This window comes from Sorex fumeus, unplaced genomic scaffold (genome assembly GCF_029834395.1).
Source record: "Sorex fumeus unplaced genomic scaffold, SorFum_2.1 ptg000091l, whole genome shotgun sequence".
In the NCBI taxonomy this organism is placed as follows: domain Eukaryota; kingdom Metazoa; phylum Chordata; class Mammalia; order Eulipotyphla; family Soricidae; genus Sorex; species Sorex fumeus.
Genome location: NW_026606148.1, coordinates 194,404 through 212,933, shown reverse-complemented (window position 1 = coordinate 212,933; position 18,530 = coordinate 194,404). Strand labels below are relative to the sequence as shown.

Sequence of the window (18,530 nt, the reverse complement as noted above, 5' to 3'; positions counted from 1 at the left end):
TCAGCACTGGACAGAGAGAAGAGGATCCCAGCTCAAGCTGGGCACGGATGCCCTGAAGGAAAAGCTTCGAGGGTCAAAGAGCCTAGGAGGGCCCAGGCGGGGCACTTCTTTTTGTTTCAGACCCTCTAAGAGACTTCAGGGTTGGGGAGGCTGCTCAGGAGAAGAAAGAGCGGCCTGGCGTGTGCAGGCTCTGGGCCTGAGCCCCAGAAGCACCCCCAGAGACCAGACACTGTAGGATGAGGCCCCCCCGAAACCAACCGCCACTGCCTCTTTCCCATATCTCCCAAACCAAATGCTACTGGGAAGCGGCTCTGCTGGCTCAAGCTCCTCTTCCAACATCACCGCCCTCTGGTCCAGGCCCGCTCTGTGACTTAACAGGGAAGCCGTAGGGACTTTGCTATGGGACCAGCAGAAAATTTCCAAGTGACACCAACTGTAGACTAGAGACCGAAAACCACTGCTCCACATTCTCAATGGCTTCTGTGTCCATGTGTGTCCCAACCCCCAACCCGGCCATCTCTGTCTTTCTCTGAGGTGTTATATTTCTGTCATTCGTGCTGAGAACCTCCCTAGTCCCCTTTGTTGAGCGCTAGCCCCCCACCCCCCACCCAGTGCTTGCTAGGTTAAAGGGCCCATCATTATCATCCTCGGACTGTGCTACAAGGCCGCCCCCTAGTGGCAACAGGAAAATATGCTGGGCAGTTCTGGAAACCCAATTTGATCTTAATGGTGAGGGCACAGAGTTCAACTCCTCACGCATGTGGCCCCACATGGCCCTGCAGCACTCCTGGCTGTGGCTCTGGAGAACCCTGTGCCCTGTGAGACCATGCGACTCTTTACTCTCAGGCCACCGCATGGATCGTCTGACTCAGTTGGTTGGCCCAGTGTTGCTGGGCCTGGTCCCTGGGCCGGGGTCCCTAGCCCTCACCCCACCCCAAGCTGAAAATGTCACACAAATTGGTTCATGTTAAATATTCAGGGACTCCACCTCAGAGGTTCTGCCACTATAGTCTTTCTGAAGGTTATTTTTGGTTTGTTTTGGTTTTTAGGCCATACCCAGTGTACTCAGGGCTCACTCCTTCCATGCCAAGAGGACCACATGCACATGTGCAAGGCAAGTGACTTAACCCCTGTAACCATCGCCTCAAGCTCTCTTTGAAAGAACTGTATTAGCAGACAGCCATGGGGGGAAGTGTATTTAATCTAAGGATATTATTTTGTCTTTTCCGCTAAATACAGGGAACTGTACTAATTTAAACTATGGCTAGCTTTAAAGCTGGGAATCATCTACATCTGAACCTTACCCAGAATACAGAGAAAAAAAAAATGGAAAGAGCTAAAGGAGTAAAGGAGTAGTGTTTCAATATAGGCACTGATAATCTTATTACAATGAAAATATCTCTTTTTATTCTAATTTCAGTCCGCTACATGTTCTGATCACCTATGTAACAGGTTCTGCGTACATTTTACATAAGTCTGTGTAGACAGGAGCTGATAAAAATGGGGAGGAACAGATAAAGGCAGTTCCTGTCACCAATCTGCTAGCCAGGATCATCATCAGAAAACCTTCCAGGCACCTGTGTGTGCCCCTGGGTGGCTTCTGGGACAGGGGTGCTGAATGGCATTCCCAATGGCAGGGCCAAGATGGTCCTCTCCCAATTACACAAATGAATAAAAGGCAAAGTAACTGCCTTAGCTTCTGCTTCTGGTTTTAGACAGTATTAATTAAACGTTAACCTTCTACTAGTTTATTATGTAGAATGCTTCTTCTTGGAAAATTATACCCAAAGGGAATTGGATAGAAAATTTTCCATGGAACTCAGAGTAAATCATTAGGGGCCATATTTTTAGAACCAGAGGGACCCATTATTAGAGACTATTTATAGTTAATGAACTCTATAAAGACTCTAAAAAGACCTTTGCCCAACTGTGGTTGCTTCTGCCATGGCATTCAACATTCTATTTTCTAGTTACAAATTTCCTTTAAAAAATACTTACCTAAGACAATCTAGGTTAATAAATTCTGTCAGATTTTTCAACCCCTTGAAAGTATGTATTTAAAAAAGCTACAGAAGCTGTTAGAAAAGATGAAGTCATGAAATTTACACACAAGTGGTACTACATGGAAAGTATCATGCTAAGTGAAATGAGTCAGAAAGAGAGGGACAGACATAGAAAGACTGCATCCATCTTGGGAACATAAAGTAACAAAATAGGAGACTAACACCCAAGAATAGCCATGATAGGTACCAGGAGGTTTACTCCATGGCTTGGAGGCCAGTCGCACACGCTAGGGGAAAAGGCAACTCAGATAGAGAAGGGAGCACCAAATAAAGGGTGTTGGGAGGATCCTCCCTGGATGGGAGATGCATGCTGAAAGTAGACCACAGAACATGATTTCCACTCAATGCCTCTTCTGTAAACCACAGCACCCAAAAGGTGTTCTCTCAAAAGAGAGAACAAAAGGGAATGCCCTACCACAGAGGCAGGGTGGGATCGGGGGGGACAGGGGGTGCGAGGGATACTGGGATCAGTGGTGGTGGAGAATGGGCACTGGTGGAGGGATGGGTACTTGATCACTGTATAAGTGAAACCCAAGCACAAAAATTTGTAAATCTACAACACTATCTCATGGTGTTTCACTAATAAAAATTAAAAAAAAAAAACAAACCCAAAAAATAATAAAAAAGCTACAGAAGGGTAGGAATGAACAGAGGCAAAATTATTCCCTTCCCTTTCAATTCTCCTGAAACACCCATTTCCAAGGAGACTCTGAATATTCTCTTTTACAATTAATTGTAATGTATTATTCTCTTGTAAAATTTTAGTTCCTGGAATTTCTTAAGATTTCTGCATTCAAAGAAGTCTATACTTCTATCAAAAATTCACTGGCCTTGGGGGCTGGAGCAATAGCACAGCGGGTAGGGCATTTGCCTTGCACGTGGCTGGCCCGGGTTTGATTCCCAGCATCCCATATGGTCCCCCGAGCACCACCAGGTATAATTCCCAAGTGCATGAACCAGGAGTAACCCCTGTGCATCGCCGGGTGTGACCCAAAAAGAAAAAAAAAATTCACTGGCCCATAAATATCTATGGTTAAGCCCAGAGTTAATGGTGGCTATTCCTTGTGGCTTCTTTTTACTTATTTATTGAAATAGAGGGCTGGAGGTAGGGTGTTTGCCTTGAATGCAGCCTACCTGGGTTCAATTTCTCCATCCCTCTTGGAGAGCCCGGCAAGGTACTGAGAGTATCTCGCCTGCACTGCAAAGCCTGGCAAGCTGCCCGTGACGTATTCAATATGCCAAAAACAGTAACAACAAGTCTCACAATTTGTTGTGCAACGTTACTGGTGCCTGCTCGATGAGCAATGGGAGGACAGTGCTACAGTGCAGTGCTATTGAAATAGAAGAATTTATTGGAAAGTAAAAGAGTCACTCCCTAGTCCCAGCCAGGAAGGAACTTAGGATAAGAAGTTCTATTCCCCCTAGTCCCAGCCAGGAAGGAACTTAGGATAAGAAGAAGTTCTATTCCCTGTGATTTACTGAATCATTCCTCCAAGAGCAAACAAGGTAGTAAATGAAGTACTGATAAGATTATTTAATATTGACGGCTTCTTTTAAACTTGGGTGCAAAATAAAGCTGCTATACAGCTTAGTGGGTTTTTCCTTTGTTTTTTTGGGGGGTCTTGGGGCCACACCTGGAATTGCTCAGAGGACCACATGGGGTGAAGGGGATTGAACTCAGGTTGGCTGCAAGCAAAGCAAATGCCTTACCTGCTGTATTGCTCCAGTCCCTAGCTTAATGTTTTTTTTTTTAAACAAACAAAAACAAACAAACAAACAAACCAGCTAATTGTCTGGCAATGGAAAAATCTCCCTAAATCCTAAATAATTCGCTAAATACTATATAAGCCAGTTTATATCAGAAATGAGCTGCTTGATGTCTGAGGAAGATTTACCTGGCAATGTCTGGGTATGAATCTGTCAGTGTGCTGATGAATCGAAAAAATAGAGAGTCCTTCCACTTCACGAATTCTTCCTGCACAAAAAGAGACCAGGGTGTCAGGAGGAAGGTCACAGTGCACCCAGTTAAAACAAAGTAGTTTTCTCTTGTCGAACAGGATACCTTCCTCCATCTCTTATGGCACACGTCAGTCAGAGAGGTGAAGGGGGACACAGGGAGAATAAGAATAGCATGATAGCTACCTTCTTACTGTCACTGAAAAAGGACTCAAAGTACCTGGCTTTAGGGGGGAGTGCCCTGGCGCCTCCCTTAGAAACACACAACACACCATTAAAGACACACAACTCAGTCAAATCCCTTTTTATAAAGAGCCAAGATTATTTACGAACAATACAGGCTGAATCTTTGTTCTTGATGTGAGCCTGGCCACTGAAGGCCCTGTAGTAACAAGTCTCTGTGCACATGACAGAAAAAAACCTCACAGGATTCTCCAAGCCCTTGGGAAGGTAGCGAATAATCGTCATTGTCCAGCTGGAGAAGTTCCCACTGAGGCCCGCTGACTACGCAGTCATGAGGCAGGAACCAGAGCCACTCACCTGCTTTTTCCTCTGTGGTGTGGATTTGTAAAACTGAACCATCATATTGCTTGACAGGATACAGAGCAAACACCCGAAATGAATATTAGGATGTAACACTCTGCGTAAATGGTGGCACTGAACAGAAAGCTGTCACAATTTTAACCCCAGAGGAGGCTGATTATTTTTGGATTCTATGACAAAGCAGCCTGCGCTGCACCTGGCAGAAGAGACGGCGAGGGGAGGGCCGCGCTAATACGGACCTGTAAGAGATTGGTGAGTAAAGTCAGCGTCTGCTTTCGGATGAAGGGATCGGAGTCCTTGAGGCACATGGAGATGTTGGGGATGTACTTGTCCACCACGGCGGTATAACGCATACAGAGGTCACACAGAACAATGATCACGTTGTTGCGCACGGCCACGTCGCTGCAAATCTCTAGCTCTCGAACAAGGGCTGGAACACTCTTCTTGGCAAGATCTTCATGCTGTAAGCAGAGCTTACCTGCCATAGGAGAGTTAGTATTCGTCCCTCTATTCTAGTCTAAGTCTCAATTTCCTACAGGGAGCTCTTACTATGAATTATTTAATCCAAATAGGGGGAAAAATGCAAGGCTGGGAGATAGTACAGTGGTTAAACTGACTGGCTTGTGGCTGACTCTGGTTCAATGCCCAGCACTGCATATGGGTCCCCCTGAACACTACTAAGAGTGACACTTTTAGTACAGAGTCAAAAGTCAAAAGTCAAAAAGTCTGGTGAACCCAATACCCCCAAAAGAGGTAAGGTAAGGTAAAGGCCCTCCCGTTGATCGTCGATTTGCTCGAGCGGGCCCAGTAACGTCTCCATTGGAGACTTTGTTGTTACTGTGTCTGGCATATCGAATACTCTCGGTAGCTTGCCGGGCTCTCCGAGAGGGGCGGAGGAATTGAACTCGGGTTGGCCATGTTGGCCGCGTGTAAGGCGAAAGCCCTACCCGCTGTGCTATCGCTCCAGCCCTTTACCCCCAAAAGAGAATGACCCCAAACCTCACAAACCAAAATATCAAAGGCAAATGGATCCATTATTAGTATCAGGAAGCTCAAGATCGTCCCTCCCCTGGGTTTCATGAGAATGCAAACTGTGAAATGCTCCTTCTACTTAGTCAAATAATTTTCTCTGTAAAGTCAACATTTGAATTTTAGAGGTACTGCTAATAACACTTTTTCTCTGGGGTGGGGGCACAACACACCAGGTAATGCTCAGGCATTATTCCTGGCTGTGTTCAGGGATTAGTCCTGGTAGGATTGGGGGACCATATGGGTTGCCAGGGACTAATACCAGGTTAACTGCATCAGTTAAAGGCAAACACTCTACCTGCTGTGCTATCTCCCAGGCCCCCGATATTATCTATTTTTGGTAATCTATAAAACTCTTAAGTTTAACAATGAACTTGAAACCTGAGCTGGTAAGCAAGAGAATTGTCTTGGTTTTATTTCTTATAAGGGAAGAAAGGCTAGTCTCTATTTTATTTATAGCTTGGTGAATGTTTTAATCTGTAGATTTTGAAAAATAATCATTGTAATAAAAATAATTCATAACTCTTCTTGAGCCTTAAAATGTTCAGTCATACTAAAGAAAGAAAATCTCAAATGACAGGATAGAGGAGTGTTTTCAAGATGAAAAGTTGACTTTATGGAGTAATAAGTTTAACAGCCCCTCTACCAGTTCAAAACCCAAATGAAATGTGCTTTTTTATTTCCAGAATTCAGGGCAATGCCTGGTATAGAGATATAGATGAAGAGAAATCATGGTGCGACAGGAAAATTTTTTAAAAAAAATCACATGAACAGGTGCACATGGAGTAGTAGATTCAGTAACTGAGCCGAAAGGACACAACAGGTAAGGATGGCTGAGGCAGCCACTCACCTCTGGGCTCTCACAATCAGCTATTAATCATACCTAGAGAGTGGGTGCTCCAATCGAATGGCACCTCCCCCCACCACCGGCCCCAATCCTAACAGTCACAGCAAACATGGGCTCATCAGTTTGTTTTTCGGTTTGGGGGCTACACCTTGCAGTGTTGCATGCAAGGTAGGCACCTGAACCCCTGGACTATCGCTCCAGTTCCTTATCAGTTCTTAACTCAGACCTGTGCTGGTTTGGTAAGGAAAAAAGCCACACGGGAACCAGGCTGCACAAGTTGCCCCTCTGACTCACCCAATGTAATGATGGCATGTGCTCTTATCACAGAGGGCATGGCAGAGCCTCGGACCTGGGGAGGTGGCTGGGAGGCAGGAGCTTCAGTGCTGTTCTGAGTGGCAGGGACTGTGGTGGGGAAGAGAAAAATGATCATTTACAGTACTTCCGGATCAGGTGAGTCCTAAGACAGCATGTGGGGAGGACAACGTCAAGTTCCTTACCAAAGTCTGCATCAGCAGAAGAAGCCAGAATGGACTGAATGAGAAGGAAGGTCCTCTTCTCCACCTTGGTTGGGCAGAGCTGGGCAATATCACCTAATGTAAAAATGTACTTTACCTACGAAGAGAATGGATTTATCAACAAAAGACAAAAAGAAAAATTAGCCCAGCTAAATTAAGGACATGTCAATGGAATCCTTTAATGGTCCCCAAATTAAAATAATTTTTTCTGGGGGCCGGAGCAATAGCACAGTAGGACTATTGCGTGCCTTGCATGCAGCCGACCCAGGTTCAATTCCCAGCATTCCATACGGTCGCCCAAGCACTGCCAGAAGGAATTCCTGAGTGCATGAGCCAGGGGTAACTCCTATGCATCGCTGGGTTTGACTCAAAAAGCCAAAAGAAAAAGAAAAATTTTTTTTCTTACAAAACAATCACTGTAAAAATGAATCACTGCTTTATAAAACTTTTAAAAAATTATGATCATATAATTTTCTCATCTTTCATTATGTATTTTTTCAAGTAAGAAGAATGTTATAGGGGCTGGAGAGATAGCACAGCAGGTAGGGCGTTTGCCTTGCACGCGGCTGACCTGGGTTCGATTCCCAGCATCCCATATGGTCCCCTGAGCACCACCAGGAGTAACTCCTGAGTGCAGAACCAGGAGTAACCCCTGTGCATTGCCAGGTGTGACCCAAAAAGAAAAAAAAATGTTATAGTGATGCTATTAATTATGCTATATAGGTAAAAAATACCTATTAGTAATCATCTACCTAAGGGCTGGAGCTATAGCACAGCGGTAGTGCGTTTGTTTGCCTTATAAGCGGCCAACATGGCTGACCTGAGTTCGATTCCTCTGCCCCTCTCGGAGAGCCCAGAAAGCTACCGAGAGTATCTCGCCTGCACGGCAGAGCCTGGCAAGCTACCCGTGATGTAGTCAATATGCCAAACACAGTAACAACAAGTCTTACGATGGAGACGTTACTGGGCCCGCTCGAGCAAATCGATGAACAATGGGAGGACTGTGATACCGTGAATCATCTACCTATAATGCCAACACATACAGACCTCACTATTTTTGTATAATTTTCTGTATGTTTACAGTTATACAGCTAAATATCTGCTATGTTTATGTAATTAACAATCCATGCTATTACAAAGTTTTCAAGCAGTACTTTAAACATTGCACAACCACGCATAACATATACAATAAGAGCTCAATCACTACATATCCATAAAATCTTACAATATCCATTTATTCTGGTGTGAGGCTATTTCTAACCCTTTGCTATTTGTATCCGCACCCAGTGACACAGCACTGTTCTTCTCCTTAGAAGTGACTCTGGTGCCAAACTGCTCTACATTTTAAACAGGGCCCTTACTGTTTATTGTATAGGCTCCTGCTTCCTTGTAGATGCACCACTGTCCATTCACTAAGGACATGCAGCTAAGAAATAAAACAAAATAGTGGTTTTTTTTTCTTTTTGGCAGGGGGAGGGGGGTCACACCCGGTGATGCTCAGGGGTTAATCCTGATTCTGCACTCGGGAATTACTCCTGGCAGTACTGGGGGGACCATATGGGATAAGCAGGATCAAACCTGGGTTGGCCTCATGCAAGGCAAATGCCCTACCCACTGTACTATTGCTACAGCCCCAATATAGTGGTTGACTTAAAAAATACAGGAGTGATATGTAATAGTATACGTTCAGTAAAGCCTTATTTACTGGGCAAAGTCAATAAAAAGTACATGTGTACTTAAGCATTTCTGAACATACTTTGAGTTGATTAAGAAAATATTTAACATACTGTACTAAAAGAAGTACTAAATAAACAATATTCACAGGCAATATTTTTCCTGTCTTTCATGGAGGGTAGATCTGCATGCCAGAATTAATAACCGAGGAAAGAATCTTAAGAGTACAAACACCAGTCTGGCATTTTTCTTAGTTTGGGCAGTACTTCCCCAGACAAGTGAGAACAGCATCCTCCAGAACCCTAGCAGGGGGCATTTGAGACACTGAGAACTGAGATACCAGTTTCTGTCCAGACTTCAGAGCTGGGCCTGAGTCTTGGACACACAGTTTCTCTTCTAACAAAGCTAAGCAGATTCTTGTATAACTAGGTAGTAGTACTGTAGCACTGTTGTCCCGTTGTTCATCAATTTCCTCAGTGGGCACCAGTAACGTCTCCATTGTGTGACTTGTTGTTACTGCTTTTGGCATATCAAATATGCCATGGGGAGCTTGCCAGCCTCTTCTGTGCAGGCAGGATACTTTCGGTAGCTTGCCAGGCTCTCCGAGAGGGATGGATAGACCCGGGTAGACCGCGTGCAAGGCAAACGCCCTACCTGCTGTGCTATCATGGCAAAGCAAGAAGCATTGCAGGAGGAGGATTTTAGCAAACTTTTAAATAGATGAGGAAAGTGGTCAATTTTGGTTAAATGGTGACCTGCTTAGGGTTTGGAAAAGAAACTCCTTACTCTCATCACTGATCAGTATCAGGTGTTGTAATTAAACCTGTCACAACATATTTTGCTGATGGTAAGTCACAGTAAGACACCGCTGCTCCTATCCTGGTCCCTCATACACTCATGCTGCTTCAAAGTCATCTGTCCTCGGCTGTCAGATACAGCTGACCCTTGAACAAAACCAGTGCGAACCTTGAAGTTCCACTGTATTCACAGATTTGAGCAATCTTAGCCATCCTCTGACTGATTCCTTGGATGCAGAGCCACAAGGCAGGAATGAGGGGCAAATCTAAATGACACGAGGATTTTGAACTGTGGGTGGGATGAATGGGGGTCGGCATCACCGACCCTAATGTTATTTCAAGGGTCAAGTGACTGCAAACAGGATTCTGTTCTAGGTTGGCATGGAAGCAGCTCAGCAGACATATTTTCATTCATGAATTAAATAAACCAAAGAAATGAAATGTATACTCCATGTATTATTTTCTCACCTTGAATTTAATTCAATCAAGTTCAAAACAGTATCTTCCCAAACAGAGCCGATATCACCGGGAGGTCCCAGATGGGGTAGGTGCTGCCGTCCCACCTTCTCCAGATGGAACCCCGGTGACCATGAGCTCCTACAAACATAGCTTTGGCATACGGGTACCAGGACATTTTTTCCGAACCCAACATGACCCCAAGTCATCGCCCATGAATGGCTTCTCTGGCTCCTGATCAAACTGCTTTATGGCCATGATCCCAGAGACTCAGAAACAAATCTCGAAACCCAGCGGCTTTTGGTAGAAATGCGTCCAGACCACACAGTAGGTTACTGTCGCTGGGCCAACCCAGGGGGGAAAGGGTGTTGTCCCTCTGCCTGCTTCCCCCTGGCGGCTTGGTGGCCGTCATCCTCCAGAGGCGATTGAACAGTCAGGTTTGGGCCCGCAGTGACGAGACACGCAGGGCCTCACAGGAAGGGGTGGAGCTGGTCCTGTCCTCCCCACCCCAACAAGACCCCAAGTCATCACCCACGAACGGCCTCTCTGGCTCCTGATCAAGCTGCTTAACAGCCATGATCCCAGAGATTCGAAACAAATCTCAAAACCCAGCGGCTTTTGGCAGAAATGTGTCCGGACCCCGCAGTAGGTTACTGTCGCTGGGCCACCCCGGGGGGAAAGGGTGCTGTCCCTCCGCCTGCTCCCCCTTGGTGGCTCGGTGGCCGCCATCCTCCAGAGGCCATTGGACAGTCAGGCTTGGGCCCGCAGTAATGAAACTTGTTGGGCCTCACGGGATGGGGGTGGAGCCGGTCCTGTCCTCCCCACCCCAACGAGACCCCAAGTCATCGCCCACGAACGGCCTCTCTGGCTCCTGATCAAGCTGCTTAATGTCCATGATCCCAGAGACTCAGGAGCAAATCTCGGAACCCAGCAGATCTTGGCAGATACCCCTCCAGATTTAAGTGTTAAAATTTCGGAATTTCAAAATCACATGGCCACTACTGTGGCTGCATGACATCATATGTTATTCATAACCAGCAATAGAAAACAAATTGTCTACTGTTGCCTTTTCAGCAGATCTGAGTGTGGGGGTAAAATCCCAAATAATAATGGTGGGTCTGGTGTCAAAATATTGAATGTGATCAAAGTAGAGAGAGAGGAATGTGGAAATCATCTGCCCCACTGGTAGGGGGAGGGTCTGGGATGGGGGTATACTGGGGCTGTTGGGGGTGGAGAATGGGGACTGGTGAAGGTACGAGTGTTTCATTGTATGACCAAGACTTATACCCGAAAGCTTTGTAACTGCTCTCACAGTGATTCAATAAATAAGATTATAAAAAATGAAAAAAAAAGTAAGATGGATTTCATGCACAATTCAATCAGCTAATCAATCAGTGGCTGAATAAATAGCAATACTCCTACATATAAAAAAAAAAGAATCACTGGAGTCCCTGAAGAACAGGAAAACTAGATGAAGAAATAATATTAAAGAAATGAAAAATAAGAATTTCCAGAGTTACATGAACTGACTGTTGAAAGTAGATAAAGGGACATACACAATTTCAGCATCTGTACTGTAAACCATAATGCCTAAAATGAGAGAGAGAGAGAGAGAGAGAGAGAGAGAGAGAGAGAGAGAGAGAGAGAGAGAGGAGAGGTCCCTGCCATAGAGGGGCAGGCTGTGGGCAGGCTGTGGTGGGGGTGGGAGGGAAACTGAGGACAATGGTGCTGGGAAACTACACTAGTGAAGGGATGGGTGCTGGAACACTGTATGACTAAAACCCAATAATCAACAGCTTTGTCATGCTCTATCTCACAGTGATTAAATTAAAAAAATAAATAATTTCCCAGAGTTGAGAAATACAGGTACCAAGATCCAAGAGGCCTAACGGGTTCGAGCAAAAATAGACACACATAGGAAAACTCTAAGACACAGTGTGCTCAGAAGTCAAAATCCAAAGACTGAAACAGAATACTGGAAGCAGCAAGACCAAAGAAGGCCATAAGATCCACAGAAGAGCTATCAAATGAGATTCTATGAGACAGAAGAGAATGGAGGCATACAGTATAAAAACTCAATGAAATGAGCAAGTCACCAAGAACACTCTATCCAGCTAGATTGTCATTCAGATTCAGAGTCTCAGGGCCAGGCAACAGCTTAGAGAATTCATAGCCTTGAAACCAGTATAGCAAGACGCACTAAAAGAACTTCTTTATAAGGAAGACCAAAAATTAAAAAAATGCTAGACAAACTAGCACTAGCACTGAGTACAGCACTCACTCATGGTGCATATGGTTGCCCTCCACTACAATAAAGAGTCTTGTACTCCGATCCTGTCAAAGGGTCATATACATTTGCAATAACAAATTGGTATTTCATTTATACTGAAATTTATGTATCTGGTAAGGTGTTTTCTTAATTAGCGATAACACAGCGGGTAGGGCATTTGACTTGCACGTGGCCAACCTGGGTTCAATTCCTCCGTCCCTCTTAGAGAGCCTGGCAAGCTACTAAGAGTATCCTGCCCAGATGGCAGAGCTTGGCAAGCTTCCCGTGACGTATTCAATATGCCAAAAACAGTAACAACAAGTCTCACAATTTGTTGTGAGATGTTACTGGTGCTTGCTTGAGCAAACCAATTAACAACGGGAGGACAGTGCTACAGTGCTACAAGCCCATTTAGATTCTCCCCTTATATTTTCCTTACATTTCTTCATCTTAGTAAATTTTACATCTGAAGGACTTATCTATTTAATGAAAATTTTATATATTAGTACAGAATTATTCATAATATTAAAAAATTGATGTATCTGCAGAGAAATTTTTTACTTTAGCAATTTACCATTAATTTATAATTTTTTGAAACTCAGATTGGTGATTCTTTTCTATATGTGTAGGTGCCACCACCTCCACAATAAAAAAAAAAAGATGTATCCCAAATATGAGATAAAAAAAGAAATATAGTAAGGGAACAACAAATTGTCTTCAGAACTGAGCTGAAGATGGTGTCTGGGGGTGGTGTTAGGGACCTTGGGACACGTTGGAGGGAAGCAGGCTCTCTGGTGATGGATGTGGTGTTGGAATGATACATCCATGAAAAGGATGATTAGTAGTATTGTAAATCCTGGTACCACACCAAAAATGGTTTTTGAGAAATTCTTTTTTTTTTTTGCTTTTTGGGTCACACCCGGCGATGCACAGGGGTTACTCCTGGCTCTGCACTCAGGAGTTACTCCTGGCAGTGCTCAGGGGACCGTATGGGATGCTGGGAATCGAACCCGGGTCAGCCGCATGCAAGGCAAACGCCCTACCCGCTGTTCTATCTCTCCAGCCCCTTGAGAAATTCTCCTAAGGGAAAAAATTAAGAGAGAGCATAAGAGACTTATCTAACAGTTATCTTTAAACAACAACCACCAACTGGGGAGCCAGAGACAGCCTGAGTGGCAGAGCTCATGCCCTCCATGCTCAAGTCCCTGAGTGTGATGCCCAGCACCACATGGTCCTTGAAGACTGCTGGGTGCAGCCCTGGAAGTCCCCAGGATGGTGCCGCCCACATGTCAAGCACTGCTGGATGCAGCCTTATAAATGAAGCAACGAAAGGAAGAACAAAGCAGGGTTAAGACAGATACCACTCACCAACAGATCTTCGTCCAGATGCCCGGCTCCGTTTTCCTTCAGGACGATGTTGGAGAGGCGGTGGATGCATGTGGAGAGGACGGCCCCGCACACCTGCTGCAGCAATTCCTACGGCAGATCATGACCACATGTGAAGGATCCATGTGTCCCGCAGAGTTCCCATGCCACACTATGGCCCCCGATTTCATGGTATAGGCACCATGCTCCCTGGCACTCTAGCAGCCTGGCCAAGACAATTAGCCAGGTGGAATTTATAAAGAACACAATATGTCCTTTCCTACGTTTGCCTTACAGGAGCAAAAAGCAGATATTTCGGAAGATGTGGGACCTAACCTGTAAGGTGTGTCCAATGACAGTGCTCCTTGGTAATGGAGAAAAGCATCAGCACCCTTCTGGTGAGTGCAGACTGTGAACTAGCTACTGTTACAAACAGTGACTGTCTGAGACCTGGAAGAGCTGCCATCCTTCCGGAATCCATTCACTAGGTAGCTCTCAGCACCTCAGTTAAATGCCCCTAGAGGGGCACCCTCCTCTCCAGGTCTCATGGCACTTTGACACAAAGCGAGGCATACCACTCTCCAAAGACTCGACTTCACATTCACTAGGTGGCTGTGCCCGAATACCCAGGTCTGAGTGTCTACCCTGCACTTCCTTGCCATCCTGGGTGATGTCCATCCAAAGAACCAGTATGTTATGCAGGAACAGCCTCACTTCTCTGTAAGAGAACACTTCTTATTTTGCGGAGAGGGGTTTGGACCATACCGCTGGTGCTCAGGGGTCTGCATGCAGTGCTAAGTATTGAACTAGGATCAGTCACATACAAGGTAAGTGCCTCTTGCGGGGAGAGCGTGGGAAAACACCCAGCAATTATCAGGGCTCATCCCTGACTCTGTACTCAGGGATTGTTCCTGGTGGTGTTCAGGGGACCATCTGGGGTGCTGGGGATCAAACCCGGGTCGGGCTCATGCAACGCAAGCATCCTACTCACAGTACTATCATTCCAGCCCAAGGCAAGTACATTAACCCTCATTCCACTTCCCAGAAGCATGGCCACAAAATGGAATTTCATGTAGGCCCAACGGTTGGCAAACCAAAATTATCGTTCCAAAAGTTTTTAGTTTGAGTTGACTCTAAATTTTCAAAATTCCTATCTTTATTGCTTTTTCAAAGGAACACTTCATGGCCTGTGAGAGCTTCAAACCCACATGCTTGCCTGGATTGAGAAGATAAAAGCTAACTTGTATGAGACAGCAAGTCCTGAACTTTGCTAAGTAGCCCATAAGTAATCTTTGGAACCCCAGTTCCTGGGGCAGGGCATCAAGGCCATCCCGTTCTGGGATTCTCCTGCACAGGAATTCAGGACCAGTTGTCTAGCTCCTGTGACTGAATAATCCAATCACCAGGGATGAGCTTTAAAGTTAAGTCCTTCCACTGACACAAACCTCAGGAAAGTTTTTCTTTAGTTGAATTTGTCTCCCTGCAATTCCTACCTGTTGTCCAGACTGATTCTTTTCGGGATCCCAAATAAATCCTAATTTTCAGTCCTTCATGTATTTGAATTTAGCAAGATAGCTTTCCTATAGGATCAACATCCCAAGTCTTTCACTTGTTCCCCACCCAATCTGTTTTGTAATTCCCTCTTCTAACTTCTGTATGGAGACAGCTAGTTTTACTATCATTTTTCAGAAGAGCTGTCACCGAATTACATAACATGCAACTTAGGTCTAATCAGTATAAAGAATAGGACCATTATTCCTCTCCCTATGAAACGTTCTATTAATGTAGTCTACGGTCTCATAGATGCTTTTCAAATGACAGCACCCCACACCACTAACTCATACTAATTTACAGACAAAAACTGCCAGTGGAAAACCACCAGCATTGTTCTACTGTATAAGAAGGGAGACATCCACGACACTGGCAACTATTGCTCGGTCTGCCTGTTGTCTGTCATCTACAAGCTGTTTACTTGAGTCATCCTGAATAGGACTGGCAGAACACTAGAGGAAGAAAAACCATGCGAGCAAGCCGAGTTCCACAAAGGAATCAGCACGATTGACCATGTCCACACAATAACCAAGCTCATTGTGGTTTCTCGGGAGTTCATGATGCCGCTCTAACGTTCATTGATTTAAAGAAGGTCTTGGATTCTGTTGAGACTGAAGCAGTCATCGAAGCCCTAGCCAAACAGGGCGTTCAAACTCAATACATCAGGATCCTCCTCGAGCTATATTATGGATTCACTACCAGGATCTCACCATTCTACCAGGAAGTGATCATCCATGTCAAGAGAGGGGTTCGGCAGAGAGATACCATTTCACCAAAACTCTTCAGTGCCACCCTTGAGAATATCATGCAACGACTAGAATGGGAAGGAAGGGGAGTGAAGATAGACAGTCGACAACTACACCACCTTCGCTTCCCTGATGACATCGTTCTAATAACACCAAACATTAGTCAAGCAGCACAAATGCTGGCCGACTTCCACCGAGACTGTGGAAAGGTCAGACTACAGCTGAATCTCACAAAGACAATGTTTATGCGAAACAGACTCGTTCCTAACGTTCCATTCACTCTCAACAGAATGAACATCTTTGAATGCAACAGTTATGAGAACCTAGGTTGAGAACACAACATGATGAATGACCTGGCACCTGAGTTGCACAAGAGGAAGAGAGCAGCTTGGAACGCCTTCAAGAGCCTCTGTTCCTCTTGCATTAACATATGCCTCAGAGACCTGGGCTCTATGAAAACAGGATGAGAATGCTATTCGGGTCTCCCAAAGAGGAATCAAAAGAGCTAAGCTTGGAGTATCACGCTTCACTCAAGTTAGAGAAAGAATCTGGAGTTCCGATCTCCGTCAACGATCAAGAATCAGAGACGCTGTCTCATTTGCCAAGGCGTCGAAAATCTGATGAGCTGGACATGTAATGTGATTTGGAGACGACCGCTGGACTAGAGCCATTACCGACTGGATTCTGCGGCATGTCAAAAGATTGCATGGCCACCCACCTACGAGATGCTCAGATTTCTTCGTCAAGACCCTAAACGATTGGTCTGAGGTTCTTTGTGTTCGTGTAGCAAGTAGACGCCATTGGGCTACACTAGCACGTGACAGGGATGAATGGAGATGTTACTGGTATCCGCTTGAGCAAATTGATAAGTAACGGGATGTCAAGTGATCAAGTGATTACAAAATACTTACGGAGAAAGTATGTTAAGGGAAACAAATTGTTGAAGATTAGAGAAAAATCTCAGGATTTTAGTCAGTTGTCGATCTCCAAGGGAGTGTTGGCAGAATAAAAACGTTGGCCCTTTCTCTAACGGAATAACAGGTTCATCCTGACTTTCTAAATTTCTACATCTAACCCCAACGTTTTGGGGGGCCTGGGGGGGAGTGGGGAATAACCTCAGTGATACTCAGCAGTGCTCAGGGTTTATTCCTGGCTCTGTGCTCAGAGATCACTCCTGGCAAGGCTTGAGGGACCATATATGGGGATGAAACCCATGTTGGCAAGACAAGTGCCTGACCCACTGTACTATCTCTCCAGCCCTTAATTCATCACTGTACGAGTAACAGTTCCCCAATTGTCCATTATGATTAGGACTGCCAAAGAATGCATTCTATGGCAGCAATAGTATTAAAATAATTTTTTTGATTTGTATTTGTATTTATGCATATACATTAAAACATTAGCTGTATGAAAACTAATAGGTAAAGGTAAGGTAAAGGCCCTCCCGTTGTTCGTCGATTTGCTCGAGCGGGCCCAGTAACGTCTCCATTGGAGACTTTGTTGTTACTGTGTCTGGCATATCGAATACGTCACGGGGAGCTTGCCAGGCTCTGCCGTGCGGGCGAGATACTCTCAGTAGCTTGCCGGGCTCTCCGAGAGGGGCAGAGGAATCGAACTCGGGTCGGCCATCTTGGCTGCGTGCAAGGCAAATGCCCTACCGCTGTGCTATCACTCCAGCCCTGAATGAAAACTAATGTAATTGGAAAACTTTGGGGACATAAAACAGAACATACGAGAGTAATGCAGTCTTTCAGGACAAGCATTTCCCAAGATTATGACAGATCAAGTGATCAGAAATCTTTTTCAGTGGGGCAGCATCTGGGCAGAAACTGTACTAAGCATCCTTGGAATAAGGATAGAAATGAGGAGAACTGAGCCCTTATGCTCTTCCCAGGAAATATCTACCTGGTTGGCACACTTTCTAGCAGACTACTGTACTTAAAATCATGGTGCCGAATTCCAAAAGCAACCAGAGGTTTCAGTGGCCAAGAAAATCTCAGAGAAGGCCGAATACTTGTCACGTGTTTCCTAATTTTCTGAGAATAGTAAGCGCTGCTGGCAAATACCCACCAGCAGAGCACACAAAGAGAACAGATCACTGTCCACATATAGGCCATGACAAGCCCAGAATCAGCAGCATACCTGTTCCTCCACAGGGGTTTCTGCAGACGCACTACAGAGTCTCTGCAAAGAGTCCACAGCTGAGCTGATCAACTTGGGAGACCACTGGAATCTATTCAGCTTGCACTGGACAGTATCTAAAAAGGAAGTGAAGTTCAACTACCAGACAAGACATACAAAGTGCAAGGCAATGTTCTTTTCAGAAAGACTCTAACTTACAGACTCACCAGTCACCTTGCGCCGAATGCTCTTAGGAAGATGCTTTGCAATATGCCCGAGAACACACAGAACATGTCCCAGGGTGCTGGAATTGGGGTTCTTTTGACTAGAAAGATGGGAGAGGAAGTATCAATACTGAAACGAATCAAAGAGTGCTGCCAACCCGAGGCTTTTTTTTCTGGATGACCAAGATCAAGTGGGGTAGCATTAATACTGTAGGGAGCGTGGTAGCATTTACACTGGAGGGGGCAGAGTAGCATTAATGCTGCAGATGTAGAGCAGCCTTAACATGGAGGGGTGACATAGCATCAACAATGGAGGGGCAGGGTAACCTCAATCTTGAAATAGTCGGGAAGCGTGAAAAATGGAGAAAGCAGGG

The 18,530-nt window shown here is 45.2% G+C and overlaps 1 protein-coding gene across 2 annotated transcripts in view; it reads right to left on the bottom strand.

Moving 5' to 3' along the window:
- NCAPD3 (non-SMC condensin II complex subunit D3) overlaps nt 1-18,530 on the bottom strand; it is a 77,409-nt gene that overhangs the window by 10,068 nt on the left and 48,811 nt on the right. For both annotated transcript variants that reach the window (XM_056131475.1, XM_056131474.1), the window contains exons 18-24: nt 18,160-18,257; nt 17,954-18,069; nt 13,518-13,625; nt 6,936-7,050; nt 6,733-6,840; nt 4,802-5,040; nt 3,959-4,038 (exon numbers count right to left, since the gene is read on the bottom strand). In XM_056131475.1, the coding sequence (XP_055987450.1) occupies nt 3,959-4,038; nt 4,802-5,040; nt 6,733-6,840; nt 6,936-7,050; nt 13,518-13,625; nt 17,954-18,069; nt 18,160-18,257 (864 nt within the window). The remainder of the gene's footprint in view (nt 1-3,958; nt 4,039-4,801; nt 5,041-6,732; nt 6,841-6,935; nt 7,051-13,517; nt 13,626-17,953; nt 18,070-18,159; nt 18,258-18,530) is intronic.